The 19,674-nt window shown below is 40.4% G+C and overlaps 1 protein-coding gene across 9 annotated transcripts in view; it reads right to left on the bottom strand.

Annotated features, from left to right (window-relative positions):
- OSBPL3 (oxysterol binding protein like 3) overlaps positions 1-19,674 on the bottom strand; it is a 136,887-nt gene that overhangs the window by 10,181 nt on the left and 107,032 nt on the right. For all 9 annotated transcript variants that reach the window (XM_048838396.2, XM_048838399.2, XM_048838398.2 and 6 more), the window contains 4 exons: positions 18,155-18,405; positions 13,142-13,279; positions 10,285-10,348; positions 7,565-7,643 (listed from right to left, as the gene is read on the bottom strand). In XM_048838396.2, coding sequence (XP_048694353.1) covers positions 7,565-7,643; positions 10,285-10,348; positions 13,142-13,279; positions 18,155-18,405 — 532 coding nt within the window. The remainder of the gene's footprint in view (positions 1-7,564; positions 7,644-10,284; positions 10,349-13,141; positions 13,280-18,154; positions 18,406-19,674) is intronic.

Here is a 19,674-nt window from a genome sequence, read left to right as displayed (position 1 = left end):
AAGAGCGGCTAGTCCTATCAGAAAAGGGGACGAGTCAATGGAGATTACACCAAATATGAGCCCCAGGAGGATACAGGATGGGTTGAAGAGGATTACAAGGGAGAATAGGAATGGAAAGAACTTGCAGCCAGAGGGAACAGGGGATAGACTGGAGAATAGCACCGTCACCAGGAAAAGGCAGGTCTATGTGAATGGGGACTCCTTATTGAGAAGAATAGACAGGCCTGTAACCAGAGCTGATCCAGAGAATAGAAGGGTGTGCTGTCTTCCAGGTGCTAAAATACGGCATGTAGACCTGAAGTTGAAAAGGATCCTAAAGGGAGCAGGAAAGAATCCCCTAATTATCCTTCATGTGTGAACAAATGATACAGCTAGATTCTCGCTGGAAAGTATTAAGGGAGACTATGCTAGGCTGGGGAAGACGCTTAAGGAAATTGAGGCTCAGGTAATCTTTAGTGGGATTCTGCCTGTTCCTAGAGAGAAGGGCAACAAAGGTGTGACAAGATTATGACTATCAACAGATGGCTTAGGCAGTGGTGCTATAAGGAGGGCTTTGGGATGTATGGCCACTGGGAGGCATTCATGGACAGAGGACAGTTCTCTCGGAATGGACTTCATCTGAGTAGGGAAGGAAATAGACTTCTAGGATGGAGGATGTCACAACTGATTAAGAGAGCTTTAAAACTAGGAATTTGGGGGAGATGGTTGGGAGATGTCCAGGTAATTGCCACACTGGATTTTAGCATTGAGAGGGAAGAAAATAAAGTAAGAAAGGATACAGCCGTGGGTAGGAGAATGTATATAAGGAGGAAGGGCAGTGTGGATACCAGTCTAATAGGTCATACTGGGTGTAGAATGTCCATGCCTAATCAGGTACAGAATGTGAGCGAGGCCAAACAGCAAAAATGAAGATGTTTGTACACCAATGCGAGGAGCCTAGGTAACAGAATGGAGGAACTAGAGCTACTGGTGCAGGAAGTGAAACCAGATATTATAGGGATAACAGAAACATGGTGGAATAGTAGTCATGACTGGACTACAGGTATTGAAGGGTATGTGCTGCTTAGAAAAGACAGAAATAAAGGTAAAGGTGGTGGAGTTGGATTGTATATCAATGATGAGGTAGAATGTAAAGAAATAAGAAGCGATGGAATGGATAAGACAGAGTCCGTCTGGGCAAAAATCACATTGGGGAAGAAAACTATTAGAGGCTCCCCTAGGATAGTGCTTGGGGTGTGCTATAGACCGCCGGGATCTAATTTGGATATGGATAGAGCCCTCTTCAATGTTTTTAATGAAGTAAATACTAATGGAAACTGTGTGATCATGGGAGACTAACTTCCCAGGTATAGACTGGAGGACGAGTGCTAGTAATAATAATAGGGCTCAGATCTTCCTAGATGCGATAGCTGATGGATTCCTTCATCAAGTAGTTGCTGAACCGACAAGAGGGGATGCCATTTTAGATTTGGTTTTGGTGAGTAGTGAGGACCTCATAGAAGAAATGGTTGTAGGGGACAATCTTGGTTCAAGTGATCATGAGCTAATTCAGTTCAAATTAAATGGAAGGATTAACAAAAATAAATCTGTAACTAGGGTTTTTGATTTCAAAAGGGCTGACTTTCAAAAATTAAGGAAATTAGTTAGGGAAGTGGATTGGACTGAAGAATTTATGGATCTAAAGACAGAGGAGGCCTGGGATTACTTTAAATCAAAACTGCAGATGCTATCGGAAGCCTGCATCCCAAGAAAGGGGAAAAAATTCATAGGTAGGAGTTGTAGACCAAGCTGGATGAGCAAGCATCTCAGAGAGGTGATTAAGAAAAAGCAGAAAGCATACAGGGAGTGGAAGATGGGAGGGATCTGCAAGGAAAGCTACCTTATTGAGGTCAGAACACGTAGGGATAAAGTGAGACAGGCTAAAAGTCAAGTAGAGTTGGACCTTGCAAAGGGAATTAAAACCAATAGTAAAAGGTTCTATAGCCGTATAAATAAGAAGAAAACAAAGAAAGAAGATGTGGGACCACTAACCACTGAGGATGGAGTGGAGGGCAAGAATAATCTAGGCATGGCCCAATATCTAAACAAATACTTTGCCTCAGTCTTTAATAAAGCTAAAGAGGATCTTAAGGAAAATGGTAGCATGACAAATAGGAATGAGGATATGGAGGTAGATATTACCATATCTGAGGTACAAGTGAAACTCGAACAGCTTAATGGGACTGAATTGGAGGGCCCAGATAATCTTCATCCAAGAATATTAAAGGAATTGGCACATGAAATTGCAAGGCCATTAGCAAGAATTTTTAATGAATCTGTAAACTCAGGGGTCGTACCATATGACTGGAGAATTGCTAACATAGTTCCTATTTTTAAGAAAGGGAAAAAAAGTGATCCGGGTAACTACATGCCTGTTAGCTTGACATCTGTAGTATGCAAGGTCTTGGAAAAATTTTTGAAGGAGAAAGTAGTTAAGGACATTGAGGTCAATGGTAAATGGGACAAAATACAACATGGTTTTACAAAAGGTAGACCGTGCCAAACCAACCTGATCTCCTCCTTTGAGAAAGTAACAGATTTTTTTAGACAAAGGAAACGCAGTGGATCTAATTTACCTAGATTTCAGTAAGGTGTTTGATACCGTGCCACATGTGGAATTACTAGTTAAATTGGAAAGATGGGGATCAATATGAAAATTGAAAGGTGGATAAGGAATTGGTTAACGGGGAGACTACAGCGGGTCCTACTGAAAGGTGAACTGTCAGGCTGGAGGGAGGGAGGTTACCAGTGGAGTTCCTCAGGGATCAGTTTTGGGACCAATCTTATTTAGTCTTTTTATTACTGACCTCGGCACAAAAGGTAGGAGTGTGCTAATAAAGTTTGCAGATGATACAAAGCTGGGAGGTATTGCGAATTTAGAGAAGGACCAGGAAATCATACAGGAAGATTTGGATGACCTTGTAAACTGGAGTAATAGTAATAGAATGAAATTTAATAGTGAGAAGTGTAAGCTCATGCATTTAGGGATTAACAACAAGAATTTTAGTTATAAGCTGGGGACGCATCAATTACAAGTAACGGAGGAGGAGAAGGACCTTGGAGTATTAGTTGATCATAGGATGACTATGAGTCACCAATGTGATTTGGCCGTGAAAAAAGCTAATGCGGTCTTGGGATGCATCAGACGAGGTATTTCCAGTAGAGATAAGGAGGTTTTAGTACCGTTATACAAGGCACCGGTGAGACCTCACCTGGAATAGTGTGTGCAGTTCTGGTCTCCCATGTTTAAGAACTGGACATTTAAACATTCAAACTGGAACAGGTACAGAGAAGGGCTACTAGGATGATCCGAGAAATAGAAAACCTGTCTTATGAAAGGAGACTCAAGGAGCTTGGCTTGTGTAGCCTAACTAAAAGAAGGCTAAAGGGAGATATGATTGCTCTCTATAAATATATCAGAGAGATAAATACCAGGGAGGGAGAAGAATTATTTAAGCTCAGTACCAATGTGGACACAAGAACAAATGGATATACACTGGTCATTGGGAAGTTTAGACTTGAAATTAGATGAAGGTTTCTAACCATCAGAGGAGTGAAGTTTTGGAATAGCCTTCCAAGAGAAGCAGTGGGGGCAAAAGACCTACCTGGCTTTAAGATTAAACTCGATAAGTTTATGGAGGAGATGGTATGATGGGATAACATGATTTTGGTAGTTAATTGATCTTTAAATATTCATGGTAAATAGGCCCAATAGCCTGTGATGGGATGTTAGATGGGGTGGGATCCGAGTTACTACTTTCTTTCCTGGGTATCTGGCTGGTGAATCTTGCCCATATGCTCAGGGTTTAGCTGATCACCATATTTGGGGTCAGGAAGGAATTTTCCTCCAGGGCAGATTGGAAGAGGCCCTGGAGGTTTTTCGCCTTCTTCTGTAGCATGGGACACGGGTCACGTGCTGGAGGATTCTCTGCTCCTTGAAGTCTTTAAACCACGATTTGAGGACTTCAATAGCTCAGACATAGGTGAGAGGTTTTTCGCAGGAGTGGGTGGGTGAGATTCTGTGGCCTGCGTTGTGCAGGAGGTCGGACTAGATGATCATAATGGTCCCTTCTGACCTTAGTATCTATGAATCTATGCCCATTTTGTTAAGTGTCCACTGTTCACAGTCCCTCACGAACATCTAGGGCCTGACTGAAAGTCCGCTGAAGTCAAGGGGAGTCTATTGACTTCAATGCACTTCACTGCACAAGTGAGTTTGTGCTCTAGGTAAGAGCATAACAACACAGACTTAATTAGTTCCTGAAGAGGCAGTTGCATACTAGAGCAAGAGCAAAAGGAAAAAATATTAATAAAATAAACTAACAAGGTAATTATATAACATTAACATCTATATTCCAAGCAAATTGTCCATTTTTAAAAACAATGAACATTTAACAATGTCTGAAAATGAACAATTAAAGGAAGGTTGATAAGTGTTCAAATATCCTCTCAGTTCTTATGGTCTCCAATATATATGCATATTAAAAATACCACATTGCACATTCCAAAACCAACTTTAATTCTGCCAATCTTCTACCTATAGAAACCTTCCTGCACCCAACACTACATTGAACACTGTTTTCATAGGGATCATTGCCTGCAAACTGCACAGGGCCCGCAGACCATCTTCCAGTTCACCAGCCCCAAACCACTGATATCTTGCCTCTTACCCTCCATCTACAGATTTCTCCCTCCCCAATTCAGACTTTCTACAAGAGACCACAATATATCATCCCCTATTTTTCATGTACAGTCCAGAAACACCAGCATTTCCAAATCCACGATTCCACTATGAGGCAGAAAGTCTAATTTATTTCACAAAAAGAAAAGGAGTACTTGTGGCACCTTACAGACTAACAAATTTATTTGAGCTGTAGCTCACAAAAGGTTATGCTCAAATAAATTTGTTAGTCTCTAAGGTGCCACAAGTACTCCTTTTCTTTTTGCAGATACAGACTAACACGGCTGCTACTCTGAAACCTAATTTATTTCACTTATCCTCCCTCTGTGGAATGGAACACCATGTACGCTCTCTATTTACCCTCAAAAATGTGAGGAGAATCCCAGCCTTCTACTATTACAGAGTGACATATCTTTACCCAATCCAGTGTACACAAACCTTCATGTACTCCATTCATTACAGCAAGCTAGTACACTGATAATCAAGGAGCGGAGAAAGGAGTTGACACACCTGTATCCGTAGAACAGATTTTCAGTTTTAGTCAATGACTGCAAAGAATTTGGAAGTTCCAATTAAGATGTAAACTTACTCCAGATCTGCAAACACAACCTGAGATCTGAAAGTCAAGCTGAATTATCTTGTTCTTTCATGTACCAGTATCATCACTGGTAATAAAAGTATCTGAGGGCCATATCATGATCTCAATAGCATCAATGAAGACTTAACCGCAACTGGGCTCTCAGATACCAGGCTGAGTTTACAGCTGGTAAAAATGTTTTAAAAATTCTGCACTGAGTAAATTTGAGACAGAACCATTGAGACTCAAACCTAGAACTCCAGAGTACCATTTTATGCAATCGCTTTTCAGACTAGAAATGCATTTTAAGTGACGTGCCTCAAATCATTCAAAGTGGATAGAAGAACTAGGATTACTACCCAGTTATCTTGATTTCCAATCCTGTGCTTTAACCATTACACTATGCTTCTTTATCTAATATTTGCCCAAACTCCTTCCCTTTCCTCCAAATCTCTCTATAAACCCACCTATTCCATTAATCATTTCAGTGAGTGTGATGCATGGTCGTGAGTTTGCTTTACATGACATTATACAGGATTGTCTTTAGAACCGAAGTTTTTGGGACAGGGACCCATGCGGCACAGTGTACCTGCATCATGAACATTTACTGATATAGATATAGATAAAATTGTGTTCACAGATTTTACAAGTTGTGTTGCAAAGAAAATCTAGGACATCAAAAGACAAAGAAGACATGAAGAAGAGGAAAGAAAGTACACAGAGACAGGGTGTAGAGAGGCAGAGTGGAGAGAGGAAGTTGGTAGGAGTACACTTGTGAATATTTCTCAAGGAATAGTGTTGGGGCAAGTGTGAGGAACCCCACCTTTAAGTCTTACAGTAGATATCCAGATAGAAAAAAGGCTATTGCTGCTTCTATAGAAACCAGAGAAAGTGGGAATGGTGCTTGGCGGATCAATTCCTTCCTTTTTGCCCCAGTCTTTTCAACTCCTCCTCTGTTCTCTCTCACCTTGAAAATCTTAGTCTGAAGAAGTATTTTATTTCTAAAGGTCTTAGAGTCCAGTTCTCTACTGAGTCAATAATTCTAGGACTCAGAAAAGAGTCACTGCTTCCAAAAGGTGCCAATTCAGCAAAACAGGGGACAAGCAGACTAGCCGGGACAGCAAAGTTAAAGGACCTTCAGTATCAAGGATACCTTTTAAATTACAACAAGAACAAAGGAGGAGGCAGCCACTCAAATGACCCTTCACTGGGGCTGTTTTGCACCAACAAAGCAAAATATATGGAACGAGGGTAGGGAGCAACATAATTTTGCTCATGAATTCAGGTAATGAAGAACAATTAGTGAGAATGATTTTAGCCTTTAACTTTTGTGGGTTGTATTTCACAGATCTATGTATGTTCTTCTTGGTGTACCACACAGTGCAGAGTCAACTTTAACAGGAATAAACTAATAAATGTGGACTCAATCATCTCTTCATGATAAAGCTCCTCTTCTTACTTCACCACCCCCTGAGCCCAGAAAGGAACCTGATGTAGTGTTAGCATTGCCAGCTAATGAATACATGTTTTGTTTAATCTGTAGATGCATACAAGTTTTGTCTGTCTAGCCAGAGCTTTTAAATGGCAGGTTAATTCAATTTTATTGTTTAGGAAATAGCAGATTTAAATGGAACGCTGCTCAAACTTTAGACCTGTGTTTTGCAACAAAAGATTGAAATAGGCCAGATTCTACCATGGAGTTTTAATCTTTCGATCTAGTAATGAATACTCCGTGCCACAGCAGCACAGGAACACCTTGTTTATTTCTTTTCTTTTTAATCAAAGGATATTTATTAAGCACTGAAGTTGTGTAATTCATCACGTTAGCTGTTGATTTCACACAAAAGAATATGCTGCTTTTGCTATTTATTATTAATAGTAATTACTTATATTGCAGTAGGGCCCAGTAAGGACCAGGATCATTGTGTTAGGCACTGTAGAAAACACAGAACAGAGTCCCTGACCCAAGGAGCGCTCTCATTATTAAGGGCAGTTAATGTAGCCAAAGAAAGAAAAGAGTCCATGACCCCCATATACCACAAGTATGAAGCCTGCAGCCTTCTCTTAAAAAAAGGATAAATTAATTTTCTAAGTATTTGTAAAACAATTCTAACTGTGTATGGACAGAAGAACTGCTAAAGGATTTTAGACTTTAAACCAATAGCAAAGGCTCTGAGAGGTATACTACCATACTGTAGTTGTGGTTCTATTTTGTAAATGCAGCCCTGCTTTGTCTGTGGATAGTAATATGTTGATGCAGCACTCACGCTGGCAGAGTTACATGTGTTGTACCAATTGGAACGATTTCCATGGACTTTCCCCAGAATTTGTTTTTCCATCTCACATCTGAAACAGAAAAACATGGACACATTTAGTAGTAAACACAGGTCAATAAAACAATTTCTGAGAGGAATTATTTTGAAAAAGCCTTATGTAATAAAGTGTTTGAGATCCTAAGCAAAGTTTCAGCTATTGACCTGCAAAGCTCCATATAGTTTCTCATTTTTCCAAGGGATGCATGTCTAACATGTCAACCAGAAAGTCAAAGCCAGAAGCAGAAGAAAATGATAATATTCTTTATCCGATTTTGTTCAAATGAATGGAATTGGAATGAACAATTCCTAGATAACATATACTTCATTCACACTCAATATTTTATTAGAACGAGGCCATCTCCAAAAGCAAAGCTCATATTTCAAGGAAATTGAAATTGGGGACTCCAGTCAAAAACTAGGCACCTGGCAACCCTAGCGATACCTCAGGTTGGTGGGACAGAGGGCTCAGCAGTCCACAGTCTAGATTGCACCCCGGGAACCCTGTCACAACTTCATATCACATAATAAGTAGAAGATCAACGTTACCTGAAGTGCTGCCATATAACAGACATGTCAATGGTACACAGACCTCTCACAAAGTTTAAGTGTTAAGGTACTGTACAGATAGTTATGAGATGCTTTATGGTCTCTTATGTAGTTAGGCTGTCATATTTAAAGATCAGTATATTGGAAACATCTCAAGAAAAATGTAGCATGAAAATCCAGAAAGTTTGGATAACATTTGTACCAAATGAGGAATTAACTGGAAGTCAAAGCACAGATGCTGCGATGGTAGGTGCTTTAGAAGAATAGAGAGACCAGTGTTTATCAAAGTCTCCTTAACATGTGACAGTGGAATAGGCAACCAAAAGTTTCAGTTTCACAATGTGGAAAAAAATGGTTACCAGAATAAACAGCACCGTCAGAACCCACTCTCCTGCCTCACAGAGTTTTAATGACCTCATGAATGAGAAAGACGCATCAGAGCCAGCTTAGAGGACAGAGTCACAATAGAAAAGGCAAGGTAGGGTTGGTTGGGGACGGAGGAGCAGAAAGAGGAATATTCTTCAGAAGACCCCCACAAAAACTGTCACTCAGCATCCAGTTCCTCCAAAACACACGAATGATCGAATTCCAGGAACCACAGCTCTCTCAAGAGGAAAGGAGCCTCTTAAATTTAGAGAGCCTAAAATACTCCATCCTGACAGCCTTGCCAGGCTCAGCAAACCCTGGACTAGACCAAAGTTCCCACCTTTTAACAAAGGAGGATGTAGGATTGGGAAACATTCACATCATACGAAGAACTTTCCTCACACACTAGCTGCTTTAGGATTAAATTTCTTGATGCTTAGAGTTGCACAAATGATGGGGACTGTCCTGTGGGAAGAGGTGGCAGCCTTAGCCCCAGCATTCTCCTAGCAAAAATCAAAGCGTTGTCAGAGTTCTCTAACAGCTCATCCGACCACTTTTTAATGAACTACGTGTGCCCTGATTCTGTCTCCTCAGGCACCCAAAAGGAAACTTTAGATTCTCACTTACAAGGCCAGATTCTTTCTGGAGGAGCATTTTGTTCTCACAATGCACAAGATGTTATCATAGCCAGAGATGGTATTTTAAAAAAACAAACACAAAACCAGCCATGTGTATCAGTGTCTTCAATTTTATTAGACAGTTTCTTCCTTGCCATGATGATACTATCCAGTCTTCCCTGTACATTGACTGGCTCTTTTGCCTGAACTTTTAACCATTAGCTATTTCAGGTCAAGAATAAAGGACTCTTGTCTTGTATTTATTTGCAAGGAAGAGGAATACATTGGAAAGAGGAAAGAAGAAAACACAGACTAGTAAGAGCCCCAATTATTTTAAATATGGCCACAGGTGTAATAACTATACTGAAGTCAGACAATACAATTAAAAGACAGACTTAAAGTAGCCCAGATATGTCATGCATTGTCAAACCTCTCAAGTTCAAAGGGTTTAACTCAGTTATGGGGACATGGTTAGGTTCCATCTACTCTATTTCTTAGACTAAGTATATTGGTCAAGGGAAAACCCTGTTGTAACTAGGTCCCATGACTTTGCCATAGCTGTGAAGCAGGCAAGGTCTTTGCACCCATGTTTTTTTGGAAAAATTGGGAATCCCAAGACAGGGGCTAAAGAGTCAAACCACACAAATGCCTGTCATGTTGTAATGATTTCCTTTTCTCCTTATGGTTTCAGTTTTAAAAAATGGTACATAGGTTTCTCCATTGTCTTGTCCAAATCTCTTGGGTGGGGGTCGAGGTGGGAGTGGAATTAAAATGTGGTAAATCCTGCAAATGAATCAGACCAGGCCCTAGTTTTCTAGTTCTAATCACGTTTTTAATTTTTTTCTAAACTTGAGATGCAACTTTTCCAGTGCTTTATTTAAGCTACAGAACAACATTTCCAGGTTGTTTTAGAAATGCAGACGTTTGTACTGGTGAAATACCATTCATTATTATTCAGGAATGATTTCACAAACGTTATAACAGGCATGCCATAGTCTAGGGGCTGAGATTGCCTAGAGCAGTTCTAATATTACTGAACAGCTGGGGAGGCCTGCCTTTATTGTTCGTCTGGATGTTTAATGTTAGACATAAAATGAAGCTACTATGAAAATGACAGCAGTTAATGATAAACTAAAGAATTACCTTGCCAAAAAGCAAAATTCACAGATTCAGCATGACATGCAGATATTGGTGGGTGATGACTGACCTAGTTGGAAGAAGGGAAAAAATGCATTAACATTAACAAGTTCATTAGAATCTGCTTACATTTTTTCATGTTTGAATTTTACAGTTTAAATGCCTCATTTTCCTTTCATAATTTTGTCCTCAAGGGGAGCTAGTAGAATAAACCGATAACCACTGATGATTAAAAAGGGTTGTGGAAAGTGGGATTTCAAGCAAATATTACAAAGAAAAGACCTGTGACTTTTGTGGGTTGGGTGAACGATTAACTGCATATGTTGCACAGTGTCACTCATGTGGTAATTACATATGGCCTGAGGACCCATGAATGTATTAACAGTAGCCACAAACAGATGTGCAAAAACAAAGGATCAAGTTCACCTCTGGTGTAAGCAGAGTAAAGGGAAAGTTGGCCTCATTTTTAAAGCTGCGGATACCCAAAAATCCCATTAACTTCATTGGAAACTGGTGCTGCTCAGCACCTCTGGGAAAAATCAGACCACATAACCCCATCTTCTGACAATAGCTGCTACAATATGCGGTCTTCTGCACTTGTTCTTCCCAGCAGAAAACCTCAACCACAGCATTTCCTCATAATTGGGCTTGTGTAGTTGCGTAGATCTGAATTAGGGCAACCGCCAAATAAAGCCAGGGTTGTAAAATAAATAAATAAATAAATAAATTTGACGTTGCAGAGAAAGAAAGAAGAGGAGTGTGGTAAAGCAACCACACAGGGTAGAAGCAGCAGCAATCACATTCACATTCATTTCTTGATAGCTGTGAGCAGGAACTGTGTTAAATGACAGACATTCAATGCCAGGCAAGTAACAGGAATGAGACAAAGAAATTTATTTTCTGTCAAGAGTAAATGCATGCTACTTGGAGTCACATTTCTGTTTTAGCTGGACATGTAAATAATGCAATTTATTTTCTCCTCCGTTATAATTTCTCTTATTCCTTATTAAATCCTTCTGTTTTTTCTGTAAAGGCATTCATGTCCTTATTGAATATCCTTTAATGTATTGTGGTGAGTCTAATATACAGCTAACCTTTAGCACTGTCCTAACCCACATTGGGGTGATAGTCTCCTTCTCAGATGGCACTGCATTCACCCTAGTTTCTAAAATATACTCTATGGGCTAAATATTTACACTGGTAACAGAGCAGAATTATTCTAATTTATTATCTGTATTATAGTAACACTTAGAGGCCACAATTAGGTGCTGGCAGATGCTTGGTAAACGACAATCCCTGCCCCAAAGAACTTTCAATCTAAATAGATCTGACAAGAAGTTGGCTGCCCTGCTTGCTGCATGTTGTGTTCTTTCTGTATTTCTCTGTACCTGCCAACAGCTCCCTCACCCTCTTGCCAGTAAATTCACTGTATTACCTTTCATTTTTATTGAACATATGCACATAGTGGAGTGTGTCTGTAGGATAATAGAAGCCTCCATGATGGTTCTTAGATTCCTAACAAGTTAGAACAAACAAGTTAGTGTTTTTATTATTTGCTTTATTAGGGTTGCCAGTTTTGGTTGGATGTATTCTGGAGGTTTCATCACATGACAATCTTTAATTCCTGCGGACTCCAGGACAATCCTGGAGAGTTGGCAACCATATGCTTTATACAGGGTAGCAGGGCAAATCTTTCCACATTAACTGAAATTATTGTGATACTGCAACAGCGGGCCTGATTCACCACTTCCTTACTCTAGGTCGGTTTTATGCCAGTGCAATTTTCACGAATCAATGGTTTTCATCACCATAAAACTGGAGAACCAGGAACACTAATGGAATTTTAAACCTGATACTTGCCCTACCCATTCCCATATTTCCATCTCAGTAATGCCTGTGACTCATTTCCTGGGGCTAGGTTAAGATTACATAGCACTTTTTTGGGTCACCTGCTTAAGATCTATTGTTCCAGGTTCTGCCTTTACAGTTTAAGAAAAAACTTGTTTCTTAATGGATTCTAATTTAGGGTTACCTGTGACCAAAGTCCTACAATAGGCACAGTTTTTCCCCCATGCCTTTTTATCATGTCTAGATGAGCTGAAACAGTTTTTAACCTGTTACTTCAGTGAATACCATAGTAACCAAAATTCCCCCCCCCCTTTTAATTTAGTGCTTCAATAACCCCACCTGCTTTTGGTAGAGCCCTGTTTTTAACCTGGTATTATATTTCCTATACTTTAGTCATCTTCCTGTCTGGAGATTATTTGCAGAAATACTCAGACTCTTTGCCTAGCTGTATATGGCCTACAACTACATGAGGGGAGATCCCTGATCTTATAGAGTAAGGACCCAGCCAGTATCTGAAGACAACCCAGGGTGCTACAGAAAGTTGCTGGTTGGACAGTTGGTTTATTGCAGTATGCGGGGGCACCATGCTGAAATGCAATAACAAGGTCTGGACTATTACTGATTGTTAAAGATCACATGAAACTTTTCACAGGAATATGAATACGTGCCCTAGTCCAGGCCAGTTTTCAATATAGGCAATTGGCTTTTGCCCAGGGAAGTTCTTCTGTTACTTCAAGTAGATAAGCTGTTATTCTTTGCTTTGTGGCCGTAAACTGGTGTGTAATGTTAGCACTTCTATAATGGCTGCTACCATGTTCCACCCCAGAGGTAGCTACATTTTAGCAGATAGTGCAGTGATCTCTATAGCTTATAATTCTGCAATGTCTTCTGAAGATGCTATATATGACTTATGCCCACATTCTGTGGGGAGCCCCAGAGGACTGCTGCCATGTATACAGAATTAAACAGTCTATTAAGTGACTAGTGGGACAGTTAAAGGCACAATATACAGTACCTGTTCTGAAAAAAATTGGAAGCCCTTATCTTCCCGGACACATTCATAGGTTTCTCCAAGCACCGGATTAAATGGCTTACTCCCAGCCCTGTAGTAACTGGATGCATATGCCGATACTGCAAAAGCAGCCACGTACACCTGAGAATAAACAGGATTTTGCTTAATTGGTCATTAACTGTTTTCATTATATAGACAAAAGAGAGGCCTCATACAGATGCCAGATACTACATTCTTCTGCAGTTTGCAAATGTGTGGCTTATTGCAAGCCAACCTTTAACATGAGCATTGAGGTGTGACTCAGTTTGCAGAGTCATTTCAAGGCCTTTATTAAAAATAGGAAGGATCCAAATTCATAAAAGATTAAAACGTACTTCAATTTCTCCTTTCACAACTATGCAGGAAAAAATGAAATCAGAGGCACACCCCAAAAATGGACAGAGAGAGAGAGAGACACACACACACACAGTCTGTGAACTCCAAATGCTGGATCAAAGAATACTTGAGCTGTTAGTCTGCAGTGTTGCAGCCCTGTTGGTCCCAGACTATGAGACACACAAAGGCTATGTCTATACCAGCACTTTTGTCAGCAAAACTTTGGTTGGTCAGGGGTGTGAAAAAATACCCCAACTGACAAAAGCGCCGCTGTAGACTGAGCTATGTCAGTGAAAGAGTATCCCACCGCTGACATATATACCACCACTCGTTGGAGGTGGTTTAATTATGCCGGTGTGAGAGATTTCTCCCACTGGCATAGAGCAGCTACACAGGAGACCTTACAGCGACGCAACTGCAAGAACATGTGTAAGAACATAAGAACGGCCGTACGGGGTCAGACCAAAACTCCATCTAGCCCAGTATCCTGTCTTCTGACAGTGGCCAATACCAGGTGGCCTTGAGGGAATGAACAGAACAGGTCATCATCAAGTGATCCATTCCCTGTCTTCTATTCCCAGCTTCTGGCAAACAGAGGTTAGGGACACCATCCCTGCCCATCCTGGCTAATAGTCATTGATGGATCCATGAATTTATCTAGTTCTTTTTTGAACCTTGTCATAGTCTTGGCCTTCACAACATCCTCTGATTATGTCTACACAGACCATGTTACCAAAGTGGGTAAGGTAATATCTTTTACTGGACCAACTTCTGTCGGTGGAAGGGACAAGATTTCGAGGATTGAGAGGTCAGATATGGAGTGATCGCTTTGTGAAAAGTATTAGTCTATGGGTGATAGGGTGTTTTTGTCTTATTTTGCTGTACACGTTCTTTTGAAAGCATAGTGATTATCTGGTTTCACCCATATAGTAGTTGGGGCATTTGATGCACTGGTTGTGGTACACCGTATATCTGACCTCTCAATTCTCATCTTCAAAAGGAAACCTAAATGACATCTTCAAAAGACAAGCCTGGGAAATTAATTTAATAACTATGCTAGACATTAAAAATCATGGGCTTAACAGAGACACTGCTTTTATGGCTCATTTTATGGCCTAGGACTGCAGATGTGCTACATACCCACTTCATTTTAAGGAGTCTTCTACAACATGTGGACCCTTAATTCTTAACAATCTGTCTCACCTTGTCATCTTCTCCAGAGCAGAGAAAGAGCTCTGAAGTTCAAAAGCTTGTCCCCTCCACCAACAGAAGTTGGTCCAGTAAAAAAAAAGCTGTTAAAGCAACTCAGAATTTGACACCAATTTAAAATGTACATAAAAACGGTACTTCTAAAAAAATTACTTTAAACAAAATGCCATTCCAAAGAACAGAAACCAGTAAACGAGAAACTGCTTAAAAAGCAATTTCAAATTTTATATTAGAAAATGTCTCAAAACATTAACTGTACACCTGTGGTCCCTAGACTTATGAAACCATATCCTTTGTCCCCCACCCCTAAAACATGGGGAAGGGGCTCATATCTCTAAGGCAACAGTTTACTGGTCTACTTAGGTTTCTGTGTGGGGTCATTAAGGCTATGTCTATACTAGAGAGCTGACAGTAGCAAAGCTTGTGTAGTCACTCTATGCCAATGGGAGAGAGGTCTCCAGTAAACATAATTAAACCACTCCCAACGAGCAGCAATAGCTATGTTGGCGGGAGAAGTGCACATTACCACTTACGCCGCTCGGGTGTGTGTGTGTGTGGAATATTCACACCCCATAGCAACATACATTTTGCCGACATAAGTGACGCAGCCAGTTTGCCCTGCCATTTGTCTATTGTGTGCTAATCTTTATCTTGCCAGTTTCCTTTACAATAGGTGGCAGATACAAATTCCCCCCCCCCCCCCCCCGATAGTTATTAGCACCTCTGCAGAACTGAAAAGTCCGAGGAATGAAAATTTGGAAGTTATTCTGTGGACCTTGATTCATCTCTCCTTTCCTTCACTGCCTTCTTCCAAGGAAACTCCCTCCCCTTTTCCTTTCCTTGGGAAAGCCCTAGACTGTGGCTCACGAAAGCTCATGCTCAAATAAATTGGTTAGTCTCTAAGGTGCCACAAGTACTCCTTTTCTTTTTGCGAATACAGACTAACACGGCTGTTCCTCTGAAACCTCTCAAATCTCAGTACCTTAATCCGTAAATGAAACACTCAGAAGTAGACTACAAGGTAGTGGGATTTCAGGACATTCATTAACATTAACCCTGGTTTGGGGGTTCTCATGCTGGAGAATTCCCTATTTCTGTTCCCGAATGTAATTTCCCTGACAACTAAGGATCAAAAAAAAATTGTCTTGTTTTTATTTCCTTCTAAAAAGGCAATTACTTATTTCCTTTTTTAATACACATTCTCGAGCAAAAAGAAGAGAGAAAATAATGTCTATTGATAATTGACCTTAAGACATTACTTACTTTGACCCAGACTCAAGTATACCTCTAGCAGAATCAGCAGAAATGAGGTAGGATCTTAAAAGTGGGATTAAGTTTTTGTTATACAGAATTTAAAACTTTCTGTTCAGGATTGTTTGAATACAGAAGAGAACAGTGACACTTCATCATGAAAGCCATTGAGCTGAAGTGTTTATTCACTTCAAGGGAAACTGCAAAGCATTAGTTCCAAAACATTAAAAATGCTAATAAGGGATTTTAAACCAATTAGAATATAATTATAGACTTAAAATATTAATATGAGATTACACTTAGAAACAAGGTATGATTGAAATCCATTTCTCCCTCCCTTACCTGCCAAGTTCTGAATTCAAAGTTCTGTCTTTCCGATAGCAAATGCACACCCTAGCCAGCCCGCCCAGCAGTGCTGAGTTAGGTGGTTAGCCCAGGAAATGAAGAAACGTGAAGTCCCGTCTTGGCGATAAGTAAAGGAGAAATGGCTCTTCAAAAATTTCACTTCAAAAGGGCATTTGTGTTTTGACCAAATACACATCTCTTGCCCAGTTTGAGATTGCAAATATTTGATGGTGACTCAAAAAGCTTTACACAAAAAATCTGATTTAAAAAAAGGTAGCTCATTCTGTTAATACTGTTGTAGTTAACATTTTGTTGGAAGACCCAGGACGTGTTCTCCCCCCCCTCCAGGGGACGCATGTGTGTGTGGGCGGGAATATGCGGGATCACAGGCCCGCCTCCTGATTTGCAGCTGGACTTGTACTGCTGAAGCTGGCTGCCCTTACTCTGCCCCTCTCCCCCACTAATTGGCAGGCACAGGTCATCTCTGTGTCCCCCCCATGCACTTACAAAATGTTGTGAAAGCAGAATAGATATTGTACCATTTGTGTTAATCAGTGAAGCATGTTAGGATATAGATATTCAGGCCTGTCTGTAAAGGCTCTAAGAATTTAGGTGTATTCTTATCACTTGGCTAGTTAGAGGTATAAAAGAAAGAATCAAAATCACTGTCTGCCAGTGTAAGGTCCTTCTCTTACTGTGACAGTCTGAGGCCCTGTTCTTAGGCGAAGGCCTTTGGCTAAGCAACAGAGGCAGCCATAAGCCGGGAAGCGAACGGTCACCTCCTCACATTCCAAACTAGTCACATTGAAAGAAGGTGCTATTGGGCTGTTAGGAATACAATCCTGTCCTGATAGTGCCTATCGCCTCCAGAGAAAGGGAAGTGCGTAGAAAATGTAAAAGGAAACTTAGTTTGATAGCATCCTGTCTGGCAAGAACTCACTTATCCATAGCTGGGATATAAAACCCTCACTTCTGTATTGTTTTGTCATTATAGTTCCCACTTTGCTATTGTTTGTCTGTATAATCTCTGTCTGGTTCTGTGATTGTTCCTGTCTGCTGTATAATTAATTTTGCTGGGTGTAAACTAATTAAGGTGGTGGGATATAATTGGTTATATAATCATGTTACAATATGTTAGGATTGGTTAGTTAAATTTCAGTAAAATGATTGGTTAAGGTATAGCTAAGCAGAACTCAAGTTTTACTATATAGTCTACAGTCAATCAGGAAGTGGGTGGGAATTGGGAACAGGCAATAGGGGTGGGGAAATTGAAATCATGTTTAGCTAAAGGTGGAAATGGGAACAGGGACACACATAAGGTTCTGTAGTGTCAGAGCTGGGAAGGGGGACACTAAGGAAGGAAACTGGAATCATGCTTGCTGGAAGTTCACCCCAATAAACATCGAATTGTTTGCACCTTTGGACTTTGGGTATTGTTGCTCTCTGTTCATGTGAGAAGACCAGGGAAGTAAGTGGGTGAAGGAATAAGCCCCCTAACAAGACATATTAGTTCCACAACAAAACAAAAAAAATCACATTTTAAACCTTTGAGAGAGAAGACAGGCAATACAGACCAGAACTAAGCTTCTCCCTTAACTAAATCTGCAGGAGAATCAGATACCTAAGAATGGCTACTCTGTTAGGACAATGGAAATTATGTCAAACACAGATCACAGGAGCTAGTTATGTTTTCTTTTAAAAACCTGCCCCTCTGTGCTGTAAGCACAAGAAATGAAAAAGTACTTTCTGCTCTCTTAGGCTTAAGAAAATCCATTGTGTTCTGTTTCGGTTACATCTCATGTTGCTCAGTATTGGAAAGGTATGTTTTTTTTTTACCATCCTTTCAAATGAATTCGGGGTACGTGCTGCTTTATCCAGTAGTTCGCTGTATTCCAGTTCTTCACAAAGTCGCTGAAGAGTGTTAAGTGGCTCATTTAACTCAACAGGCATGGCCACCTTGGAGAGATCCTTCCCTATATTGTTTCTCAGGATATTCCACAGGCTGATGTTACTGGTATTAGGACACGGAGCCGGCAAACACGTTCTCCGCTTGGAATGGCTTTCCATCCCACTTTCAGCAATGCAATCTGGAAGGAAATGCCAGAAGCACATTAAGCAATTCATTGTTTTCTTACAGTATCATCTCTTTTGAAAACATTATGGATGTATTAAAGCACCAGCAATTTCCTTATCCTTCAGACAAAGCTTCGCTCCCCATGTGACTCAAATATTGACTTGTGGTTTGAAGATATCTGCTGTACACTGATCATTTAAAACAAGATTTTAAACCAAGCAAGTTTTATGGAGATATATATGAAGCATAAATGCTTGAAAAGAATCCCTTGAAATGCTCTGTAAAAGCCTAAAAGAGTAGGTCTACACTGCAATAAAACACTTGCAGCTGGCCCATGTCAGCTGACTTGGGTCATGGGGCTCGGCCTGCAGGGCTATAAAATTACAATGTAGACATTTGGGCTCAGGCTGGATCCCAGACTATGGGACCCCAGGAGAAGGGAGAATCCCTGAGTCTGAATGTCTATACTGCAATTTTATAGCCCCGCAACTCAAGCCCTGCAAGTCCGAGTCACTTGGTATAGCCCAGACACGGGTGTTTTAGTGCAGTGCAGACATATCCACAGGCTCTTAGAAGTTACACCTCTAAAGAGCACATATGATATCTATCTTGTTTTACAAGAGACTGATTCATGTACATTTAAGTAACAAAAAAACGCCTTCCTGACAGATCTTCAATTAAGCGGACATTCTTTTTAGAAGACAAAAATGTGCTTTCCAGAACCCAAGTGTGAAAACACCTCCTCCTTCATCTCTTTATACTGAATTAATAGACTCCTCATATCAGGAAAAATCTGTTGCTGGAGGCAAACACCAGATATTTGTTGGCAGGCTTTTCCATGATGCTCATCCAAGTACCCAAATACCTCACAAACATTACTGAATTTAGCTTCACGACACACCTATGTGCTGGAGAAGGCCACAGGAGGACTATGAGTTTACTTGACATTCAAAAGGATAACTCACACATCCAAGAGAACGGCTGAGCTCTGTGTTGGGGTGTCAGAGCAATCTGGGCACGATAAATAGTTCCAAGTTTTATAGTAAATGACTTGAGATAGATTTTAAATAAAAACCACACCACAGGGATAAGCCTTAGCCCAGAGAGTGTGTCACAACATGAACTGGCCTGAGTAGAATACTTGGATTAGCTATATCCTCACCCTATTTGTCTAAACCATCATCAGGTATATTCTCCTCTCACCCCTCCCACTATCTCACCAGCTTATTTTCAATCAATCACCCTGAACAGCGTCTATTTGTTTCTACAGCGCCCATCTCTG

Source organism: Caretta caretta, chromosome 2 (genome assembly GCF_965140235.1).
Source record: "Caretta caretta isolate rCarCar2 chromosome 2, rCarCar1.hap1, whole genome shotgun sequence".
NCBI lineage: Eukaryota > Metazoa > Chordata > Testudines > Cheloniidae > Caretta > Caretta caretta.
Note: the sequence above shows the minus strand (reverse complement) of the source record. Positions and strands in the feature narration are given on the sequence as shown.